The 11,557-nt window shown below is 45.4% G+C and overlaps 2 protein-coding genes across 2 annotated transcripts; both read right to left on the reverse strand.

Moving 5' to 3' along the window:
* Positions 1 to 2,782: 2,782 nt before the first annotated feature.
* Positions 2,783 to 9,374, reverse strand: LOC149470655 (taste receptor type 2 member 8-like). Its single transcript, XM_089661232.1, has 2 exons — positions 9,356 to 9,374; positions 2,783 to 3,651 (listed from the first exon to the last, which is right to left on the reverse strand). Exons 1-2 carry the CDS (start codon positions 9,372 to 9,374, stop codon positions 2,783 to 2,785), a joined length of 888 nt encoding a protein of 295 aa, XP_089517358.1.
* A 1,029-nt stretch (positions 9,375 to 10,403) lies between these two features.
* Positions 10,404 to 11,306, reverse strand: LOC149470656 (taste receptor type 2 member 40-like). The gene has a single exon (XM_089661245.1). The coding sequence runs from the start codon at positions 11,304 to 11,306 to the stop codon at positions 10,404 to 10,406; it is 903 nt and encodes a 300-aa protein (XP_089517371.1).
* Between the last annotated feature and the right edge of the window lie 251 nt (positions 11,307 to 11,557).

Consider the following 11,557-nt stretch of genomic DNA (forward strand, 5'->3'; position numbering starts at 1 on the left):
GTAAACGCAGGTCTGCAAACGAATGGAGCAGCTGGAGACAGAGAAAAACTGGAGGATGGAACAGGAGAGGGAACAGTTGCTACAGAGGGCTTTTTTACAGGGTTAAAGGCAGGATAGGTGCAGCGAGTGGGAACAGGGGACTGACATGCGGTAGATAGCCAAGTATACTGGGCTGTAACTGGAGGAGCTGGTGGGAATACAGGAGTAGAGTTAGAAGCAGGACTGGGTCTTTGTAAGCTGACTGAGGCTGGGTGCAACAAGTCTGTCCATGTCTGCAGTATGGGTTGAACAAAGCTGAGCTTACACAAAGCCTGTCTGGTCAATGACTGCACTGCGTTTATACAGTCTCTTAGTGTCTGTGGTGAACATGTGGAATAACGCTCCAGAAAGTAACCCACATCATCCTCTAATAACCACACCAGGGACTCTACCTGGTCGGCACTAAATGGTGGCAAAAATTCATCCCTGCATTCGGGGGAACCAGATGAAACCAACTCAACACAAACCTGAATCAATGGCTGCACCATAGAGAAATCTGTGCCCTGATCTACTAGAACATGAGCGAGCCGTATACATTCTAGCAGTTCATCCCGGGGATACTCCTTCAGAGTCTGATAAGCATACTCCCTGTCATCAAACACTAGCAGAGATAAATACTCAACCTCATCAAGATCCATCCTTCCCATCAACAAACCAAGATGGCTTCCCTGTGCTGCCACTTCTGGTCAGGATTGGCCTTGGTGTAATGTCAGGGCTCCCAGGTATGACCAGAGGTGTGTGACTGACGCAGGGAAACGCAGACCTCAGATAAGTTATAAACAATATAATTTATTAACACTAACAATACAAACATAAACGCAGGGCAATACTAAAACATAATACAGTGCAAACAAACCAACCAAACCACCCACAGATAACAGTACATACAAGCAAGCGTCGTCAGGCAGGCCGGGTCAATATCAATAGGGCAGGTAGGTACAGGGGGAGCAAGCGGAGATTGGTCAGGGTCACAAGCCAGGGATCAGAACAGGTAGCAAGCAGCGTGGTACAGAGGGTCAGACAGAGGGATGGTCAGGAGCGAGCCGGGATCAGAGCAGGAGAAGTCAGCAGCGGTTCAGAAACAGGATGCAGGACAGAAACAGGATACAGGGCCCAGGACAAACACACACCAAGGCAGAGTCTGTGAGTCTGGCCATCCCTTAAATACCCCAGCATAATCAGTTCCAGGTGTTAGCTGGCTGCAAAGTTGAGTCTCTGATTGCTGGGAACACCCGCTGGCCAGCCCTGGTACTGCAGATCAAAAGGCAGGTGAGTCCCACCATAGCTGGCCAGTCCATTCCTGACAGATACAATAGACCATTCGGCAACAAGCATCTGTGCAGGGCTGGCTTAAGTAGCCCGCCCTGCACCTGACCGTCGCCGCCTAGGTCCCAGTGCCTGCCTAGTACTGTCAAGACGATGGATGCGCCTGGGTCCTAGTGCCCTGCTACCTGTACGTCTTGACAGATGCCTACGCATGTGTAGACCCATGCGTCGCAATGGTCCCTGACACAGGTATTCAAACTTAACACCAGCAGATAGTCCCATCAGGAGGGAGGGCTGCTGGAGACACCCCCCCCCCACACTAAGCTAATACACATAAACACATGCATCCCATAATAGTTTTTTGATCAGCAGGTTACTTCTTGGAATGCCACCTACCCAGAACCTAGACTGGGATCATGGGTTACATACCTTCTGGTTTATCCATCATGATAATTGAACTCCCCCTCTTGGGTCCTGGTGGGTGCACCAGTTCTGTGAATATAATGCCCAAGTCCCAGGGTATCTAATACCTTAGATTGGTATACTAGCCTTAAGGGCAAGGCCTCTGCTAAACTTAAGGCTTTGCCATCATCACACTAGTTTCTCAGAACAGGATGCAAACCAGATCGCTTACTCTGCTCTTCAGCAAACACGAGACAGGAAACTTTTTGGGGAACCATGGTCTCCTCTGTGGGGAAATTCCATAAACACTGCTCTTGCTCTGATTACAGATTCCACATGTAAGAGCAGAAACCAAAGCGTCCTGTCCTGTTACTCTACGGTTCTCAACGAGTCTTTCTTTGATGGCTCTGGCCTCCTGCATTGTCTGCAGCCTATCCAATGATGAGCACTAACTTCCCATAGGCTTGAGTGAGGAATACCCAAAAGGCAGGAGAAGCATCCTATTCAACTCTACAGGATGTATGTGTGCAGGTGTGGGCAACTAAGGACTATTTTTTTTTGCCTGGACTTCATGTAGTGAGGGAGGAGGTAAGTACGGACTTGCTAAAGGAGGAACCCAAATCTAATTTGTGAAGAGGCTAGGGAGGCTATTTTCATCTGTGTCCATTAGGGATCCTCCTCATCACTTCCTGTCCCTTTCACAGAACAGAGATGATGGTAAAACCATGGTAAACCCTCTCTTAGACATGGTATGGGAAACCCCTCTTACAGAGTTGTCACCAGCAGAGATGTCCCCATTGGAAGCTTTCCCCTCTATTCCTGCTATGTTGACAACTCCAAATTTAGGATTTTCTCCTCACTTTCAGCCCCAGTAACAATGATCACCAGGACAAACCGAGAAGGCGAATGAGCCAAGTGAGGAGCACAGACAGCAGCTAAAGCTTGACAGGAGATAACCCTTCCACACTCCATACAAAACAAAAAGCTTTGCCTTCAGAAATATTTTATGCTTATTACTATCACAGTAAAAGGTTATAGTGAATATTTAAATATTCAGGTGCGGATCCTCTACATTCTAAGATTCTGTGTTTCTCCAGCTTCTGGTCCAGAATCTTCTCAGAATGATCCTTCTCAGCTTGTTGCTGGCCTGGAAGATGATGGCAGCCTCAAATGATGGAGATAATAACTGTAAATCCCAACAGACTATTGCCAGTGAGGAATTTTTATTAAAATAGCCCACTTGAGACATGAAGAAGAATGTGGAGATGAGAAGTAAGAAGAAGATTGTCCTCAGTGCCATGATATGAGCCTGAAGATTTGGACGTGTTGATCCAGAGTCGTTATTCTTTACCCTCCAGACGTGTCTGAGCAGAAAGGAGAAAGTGAGGACCAGGCACAGGAGACTGAGGGAGAATGGAAGAACGACGCCTAGGAAGGTCACCGGAACAAAATAGGAAGCACGTTCATGGAACCTGATAACAGAGGCTCTTGTGCTGTTCTCAGAAGACTGGATAGGACCTTTTGCCTTCAAAGCCAAGATGACCGAGACAATCACAATGGATATCACAAGTGCTGTTAGGAATAGAAGTAAACTCAGGAAATTGGACACAATTCTCTTTAACCAGATGAAGAACCCATAGCTGAGATTGGTGATGCTGGTACAGTAATGAGCCGAGAGCCAGAAGGTCATCCAGAAGCTGTAATATGTTAGGAAGTAAATTGATATGTTCAGAAAACTATAGACTTCTCTAACATGAAAGACTGCCTGACACAAAGCAAAGAGTATTCCCTGTAGACTCATCAAACTCTGGAAGAGAATATTCACCATTCCTTTAGCCAGAAAGATCCCATCGGTGGGATTCAACTTCTCCTTCTTCCTGATGCTGTCCAGGTTACCCATCACAATACAAGTGTTAGAAGGTATTCCCAAGATGAGTCCCAAGACTGAAGAGATTAAAAGAGAGATGTAGTGTGGAGGCAACATGTTCAGGTTTGGTGTGAGCTCCGGACAGAGATGACGGGACACGTCCAGTGATAGCAGACAGAGTGATAGATTGGAGGGTGGAATTATGGAAAAAGCCTTCAGGGATCCGTCTCATGATTGACTTTGCATAAATGTGATGGATTTCATTGCAATGCCGACATCTAAAGTACGGAGCACACCGAGTAACACAATCTCTGAGACATTTCCATTATACCGAGGTACTTAACCACTTCAGGACTGGCGGCTGATTGTCTCCTATTGATCATTATATACACTCTGTACTATGACCATTATATACACTCTGTACTATGACCATTATATACACTCTGTACTATGACCATTATATACACTCTGTACTATGACCGTTATATACACTCTGTACTATGACCATTATATACACTCTGTACTATGACCATTATATACACTCTGTACTATGACCGTTATATACACTCTGTACTATGACCGTTATATACACTCAGTACTATGACCGTTATATACACTCTGTACTATGACCGTTATATACACTCTGTACTATGACCGTTATATACACTCTGTACTATGACCATTATATACACTCTGTACTATGACCATTATATACACTCTGTACTATGACCGTTATATACACTCAGTACTATGACCATTATATACACTCAGTACTATGACCATTATATACACTCTGTACTATGACCATTATATACACTCTGTACTATGACCGTTATATACACTCTGTACTATGACCATTATATACACTCTGTACTATGACCATTATATACACTCTGTACTATGACCGTTATATACACTCTGTACTATGACCATTATATACACTCTGTACTATGACCGTGATATACACTCTGTATTATGACCGTTATATACACTCTGTACTATGACCGTTATATACACTCTGTACTATGACCGTTATATACACTCTATACTATGACCGTTATATACACTCTGTACTATGACCGTTATATACACTCTGTACTATGACCATTATATACACTCTGTACTATGACCATTATATACACTCTGTACTATGACCATTATATACACTCTGTACTATGACTATTGATTTTCCAGTGATGTCACTTCTTGGTAAAACTTTATTCAAACACAAGCAGCATGAATTGTGTACCCAACCAGGAACTGCCATTGCTGATGTGGTTCCCCCCAATGGGCTTAATTGTAGAGATGAAGGTGGCCAGAGGGAAGACATTTTTCAGCACAATGGAAGCTGCCATAGTACAGTGAGGAACAGATGTATTTGAACCCCCTGCGATTTTGCAAGTTCTCCCACTTCTCCATCATGGAGGGTCTGACATTCACATTGCAGGGGATTCCCACTCTGAGGACAGAATTCAGGAGATCACATTGTATGATTTGTAAAGAATGTATTTGTCTCGCACGGCTGAACAGAAGTATTTGAACACCTGAGAAACAGCAAGAATTCTGCCTCTCAAAGACCTGTTACTGCGCCTTTATAAAGCCCCCTCTACTCCACTCATTCATCTCACTTAGTAGCACCTGTCTGAGCTCTTTATAGACACCTGTCCACCCCACAGTCAGTCAGACGCCAACTACTACCATGGGCAAGACCAAAGAGCTGTCAAAAGACACCAGAGACAAAATTGTGGATCTCCACAAGGCCGGAAAGGGCTACGGGGCAATTGCCAAGCAGCTTGGTGAAAATAGATCAACTGTTGGAGCAATTGTTAGAAAATGGAAGAGACTAAAGACGACTGTCAGTCTCCCTCGGATTGGGGCTCCATGCAAGATGTCACCTCGTGGGGTATCACTGATGATAAGAAAGGTGAGGAATTAGCCCAGAACTACAAGGGAGGAGCTGGTTCCCCTGCTCAAGTCATCACATGTCCAGGCCCGTCTGAAGGTTCCCCTGCTCCAGTCATCACATGTCCAGGCCCGTCTGAAGTTTGCCAATGACCATCTGGATGATCCAGAGGAGGCATGGGAGAAAGTCATGTGGTCAGATGAGACCAAAGTAGAACTTTTTGGTCTAAACTTCACTCGTCTTGTTTGGAGGAAAAAGAAGGATGAGTTGCATTCCAAGAACACCATCCCTACTGTGAAGCATGGGGGTGGTAACATCATGCTTTGGGGGTGCTTTTCTGCGAAGGGGACAGGACGACTGCACTGTATTAAGGAGAGGATGAATGGGGCCATTTATTGTGAGATTTTCAGCAACAACCTCCTTCCCTCAGTCAGAGCATTGAAGACGGGTCGTGGCTGGGTCTTCCAACATGACAACGACCCGAAGCACACAGCCAGGAGAACCAAGGAGTGGCTCCGTAAGAAGCATATCAAGGTTCTGGAGTGGCCTAGCCAGTCTCCAGTCCTAAATCCAATAGAACATCTTTGGAGGGAGCTGAAACTCTGTTTTTCTCAGCGACAGCCCTGAAACCTGACAGATCTAGAGGAGATCTGTATGGAGGAGTCGGCCAAAATCCCTGTTGCAGTGCAAACCTGGCCAAGGACTACAGGAAACGTCTGACCTCTGTAATTGCAGACAAAGGCTTCTGTACCAAATATTAACACGGATCTTCTCAGGGGTTCAAATACTTCTGTTCAGCAGTGCGAGACAAATACATTCTTTACAAATCATACAATGGGATTTCCTGAATTCTGTGCTCAGAGTGGGAATCCCCTACAATGTGAATGTCAGACCCTGCATGATGGAGAAGTGGGAGAACTTGCAGAATCGCAGGGGGTTCAAATACTTCTGCTCCTCACTGTATTCATACATGTTGCACTTAGGCCTCTAACAACAAAAAAATGCCCAAACTCCCTCGCAGCGCCAACTGAAGAAAGACGTTATCTAGCAAAACCCTGAACATGAAAGTGCCAAAAATGTTATATATTGGTCAGCATATGGTAAGCTATAAATACAATAAATTGTCTCTAAGTACAGACATATCCGGGTATCAATAGATATTCATGACCCCACAGCCTGTACAGAGGGGTATCAACTCAAACATGTATGTCCCTTAACATCAAAATATTCCTAATAGGGTATCATTGTACAGGAAATGCTCCCCATTAACACCCCCTCCCCCGGGAAATTCCATGAGCCAGCTTTTTATTACCAGTTTTTACAAATATATAGAAATAATAATAACTATGAAGTATAAATGACAGGATAGTGTAGATCCTAAGAAGGAGTGAATCCATGAAGAGGAACATGGACATATCGAACAATATTGGATCTGTACACAAGAGACAATCTGATGTCAAAAGTCTATGATATAAAGCCAAGTCAGACAAAAGGGTAGTGCTCTCCCCATAGGAACCACTGGCTAGGATGGGTTCTCTCTTCTTTGACTCAAACTTCACAAGAACTTCAGCCCGTCCGACTCACAAGGTTGAGTGTATACTTACGTACCTGGATAGTGAGCCTGATGTGAAGAGGCAGGCCTCCCGTACAACTCTGGCTCAAGGACCGCTGATGGTGGGACAGCGGTCGCAGGGGCACGGTGGGGTATGAGCAGGGGCGGACTGACAACTCATGGGGCCCCTGGGCAATAGGGGATCATGGGGCCCCTGTGTCCTTGCCCAAACTCAAAAAAGCCTATGAAAAAGGTACCAGGGGCATCTCATGGGGCCCCCTACTGACCCCGGGCCCTCGGGCAGTGCCTGAGTTTCCAAATGGTCAGTCCGCCCCTGGGTATGAGTGCCTGTTATCAGTCCAGTAGCAGCTGGTAGGCAGGTGAGCTGAAGGGCAGGGAACAGGATCTGTGCTGTATGGATGGATCACTGAGGAGTGCTTTTTGAGGATGCAGGGTCAGTAGAGCAGATCAGGCATAGAGGTAGATGGCAGGAGGAAGAGCAGTGGGGTCAGAGGCCAGGTCAGCAGCAGAAGATCAATCAGACAGGAGCGGAGATAGAAGGGTACTCCAAGGCAAGGAGTTTAAACCCCTGTTTTTAAACGCATGTTTCCAGACAGGTTAATTTGGTTTTTGATAGTTGGCTAACTGGCTGACAGTTTGAACTGGCTTTTCTTATCCCCCTTTGTTGATAAGATGTACATATCCTTGTTCCTTGCCAATAATAGCCACTATTAGATTGGGGTAGGCTGGCAAGTTGAACTGGATAGTTCTACTTTTTTGGAATTTTTCACATAGTGACAGCCCTCCATGTTCACTGCTTAAAAAGCCAGTTATAGACCTGGGCAGGTGATCAGTTTTTTCTTTGTACTCCAAGGCAAGCCAGAGGTCAGGGCAGGTAGCGGTCAAGCGGAGGTCAGGAACAAGCTGGTTCGGTATCAGGAGTCAATCACAGGAATCAGGGAACACAAGCAAGGATAAGACCATACGGCTATGAGACATTTACTGCAGACAGTTTAAATAGCCCCTTTGGTGCCAGCATTAGTGACAGGCGCGCACCTGGATGAGCAAGTACGCATGCGCACTCCTATGCCCAAGCACCCCCACATCTGCCCGGTTCACTATAACTCTGCGTATATTTGTGCGCCGCGGATCTTCGCCTGCACTATGGGAAGGCCTTTCCTGACAGAAAGTAATATCTGGTAACCAGTAATAACACCGTATCCAGGAAACAGGCACTGAACAGTTAGTAACTTAAACTGTTACAACTTAATATACGGTCACCTGATACGGATTGTAATGAGGCAACCATTAAAATGGATTCACAAAGGCAGTAACAGAGTTGGGCATACAGACTGATTACTAATACGGACTAGGCATAAGATGACATTCTGGGTCCAGATCACCATCAACAATACACAAGTCACCTAAAGTGCAGCTGCGGCAGTAATAAACCTCGATCTGCTGAATACAGGAGACTAGAATGCCGAAGTGCATTAACAGCAACTATGCTGAATGGATGCGCACTGTTTGTAAAAATTAAAGTAAAGGGAGAAGGGATCAAAAGGGACCTGCAGGATGGTGTTGCTGGAGGGGTAGTCTTCTATGTTTTTTTTCTGTTGGCTTTCATTGGGGCCATTTAAGAAACGGTGGTGCAATTAAGTAACCCAGCTTGCAGTATACTGATGCAGTGCAGATGCAGTCAAGGTGTGGTATAGGTGCAGTGTAGATGCGGGTCAAATGCAGTGACGGTTTTGTATCATTGCAGTATAGGGTTGGTATGGGTGAAGTCTAGGTTTGGTAGAAGTGTGGTATAGGGCTGGTATAGATGCAGTATGGGTTGGGTGTACTTGGTGTGCTGCTCTCAGTGGCTCAGTCTCTGCCAGCAGTGTGGATAATGAGTGTCTAATGGAACCGACCCTAGACTGCGCTTGGGTACTTCCGTTAGAATACCGCTTCCCGGTCCGAACACCGACTAGAGACACCACAGCTGAACATACAAGACTAGACGACACCACTCTTGAAGTAAACCAGGAAATAGACTAGTTTATTTGAACACAGATACAAGATATATATACTCAGGGGACAATCCCCCCTCCCTGAATAATGACACAGGGTGGGGCAATCTACATTTAATAACAAGAGACACACAGGTATTCAAACTTCACACCAGCAGATAGACCCATCAGGAGGGAGGGCTGCTGGAGACATCCCCCCCACTAAGCTAATACACATAAACACATGCATCCCATAATAGTTGTTTGATCAGCAGGTTACTTCTTGGAATGCCACCTACCCAGAACCTAGACTGGGATCATGGGTTACATACCTTCTGGTTTATCCATCATGGTAATTGAACTCCCCCTCTTGGGTCCTGGTGGGTGCACCAGTTCTGTGAATATAATGCCCAAGTCCCAGGGTATCTAATACCTTAGATTGGTATACTAGCCTTAAGGGCAAGGCCTCTGCTAAACTTAAGGCTTTGCCATCATCACACTAGTTTCTCAGAACAGGATGCAAACCAGATCGCTTACTCTGCTCTTCAGCAAACACGAGACAGGAAACTTTTTGGGGAACCATGGTCTCCTCTGTGGGGAAATTCCATAAACACTGCTCTTGCTCTGATTACAGATTCCACATGTAAGAGCAGAAACCAAAGCGTCCTGTCCTGTTACTCTACGGTTCTCAACGAGTCTTTCTTTGATGGCTCTGGCCTCCTGCATTGTCTGCAGCCTATCCAATGATGAGCACTAACTTCCCATAGGCTTGAGTGAGGAATACACAAAAGGCAGGAGAAGCATCCTATTCAACTCTACAGGATGTATGTGTGCAGGTGTGGGCAACTAAGGACTATTTTTTTTTGCCTGGACTTCATGTAGTGAGGGAGGAGGTAAGTACGGACTTGCTAAAGGAGGAACCCAAATCTAATTTGTGAAGAGGCTAGGGAGGCTATTTTCATCTGTGTCCATTAGGGATCCTCCTCATCACTTCCTGTCCTGTTCACAGAACAGAGATGATGGTAAAACCATGGTAAACCCTCTCTTAGACATGGTATGGGAAACCCCTCTTACAGAGTTGTCACCAGCAGAGATGTCCCCATTGGAAGCTTTCCCCTCTATTCCTGCTCTGTTGACAACTCCAAATTTAGGATTTTCTCCTCACTTTCAGCCCCTGTAACAGTGATCACCAGGACAAACCGAGAAGGTGAAAGAGCCAAGTGAGGAGCACAGACAGCAGCTAAAGTTTGACAGGAGATAACCCTTCCACACTCCATACAAAACAAAAAGCTTTGCCTCCAGAAATATTGTATGCCTATTACTATCACAGTAAAAGGTTATAGTGAATATTTAAATAGTCAGGTGAGGACCCTCTACATTCTAAGACTCTGTGTTTCTCCAGCTTCTGGTCCAGAATCTTCTCAGAATGATCCTTCTCAGCTTGTTGCTGGCCTGGAAGATGATGACAGCCTCAAATGATGGAGATAATAGTTGTAAATCCCAACAGACTGTTATCAGTGAGGATTTTTGATTAAAATAGCCCACTTGAGACATGAAGAAGAATGTGGAGATGAGAAGTAAGAAGAAGATTGTCCTCAGTGCCATGACATGAGCCTGAAGATTTGGACGTGTTGATCCAGAGTCGTTATTCTTCACCCTCCAGACGTGTCTGAGCAGAAAGGAGGAAGTGAGGACCAGGCACAGAAGACTGAGGGAGAATGGCAGAACGCAGCCAAGGAAGGTCACCGGAACAAAATAGGAAGCATCTTCATGGAACCCAGTAACAGAGGCTCTTGTGATGTTCTCAGAAGACTGGATAGGACCTTTTGCCTTCAAAGTTAAGATGACCGGGACAATCACAATGGATATCACAAGTGCTGTTAAGAATAGAAGTAAACTCAGCAAATGTGACACAATTCTCTTTATCCAGATGAAGAACCCATAGCTGAGATTGGTGATGCTGGTACAGTAATGAGCCGAGAGCCAGAAGGTCAACCAGAAGCTGTAATATGTCAGGAAGTAAATTGATATGTTTGTAAATTTATAGAATTCTGTAACATAAAAGACTGCCTGACACAAAGCAAAGAACATCCCCTGTAGACTCATCAAACTCTGGAAGAGAATATTCACCATTCCCTTAGCCAGAAAGATCACATCGGTGGGATTCAACTTCTCCTTCTTCCTGATGCTGTCCAGGTTCCCCATCACAATACAAGTGTTAGAAGGTATTGCCAAGATGAGCCCCAAGACTGCAGAGATTACAATAGATAAATCTGGGGACATGTTCAGGTTTGGTGTGAGCTCCGGACAGAGATGACGGGACGCGTCCAGTGATAGCAGACAGAGTGATGGACTGGAGGGTGGAATTATGGAAAAATCCTTCAGAGATCCGTCTCATGATTGACTTTGCATAAATGTGATGGATTTCATTGCAATGCCGACATCTAAAGTACGGAACACACCGAGTAACACAATCTCTGAGACATTTCCATTATACCGAGGTACTTAACCTCTTCAGGACCGGGGGCTGATTG

The sequence above is a fragment of the Staurois parvus genome, unplaced genomic scaffold, assembly GCF_062004578.1.
Source record: "Staurois parvus isolate SC_StPar_1 unplaced genomic scaffold, SC_StPar_1.0 ptg000034l, whole genome shotgun sequence".
NCBI lineage: Eukaryota > Metazoa > Chordata > Amphibia > Anura > Ranidae > Staurois > Staurois parvus.

Bases quoted from the DNA above. Each gene is read 5' to 3' on its own strand.
- LOC149470656 (XM_089661245.1), bottom strand. From the start codon at position 11,306: ATGTCCCCAGATTTATCTATTGTAATCTCTGCAGTCTTGGGGCTCATC.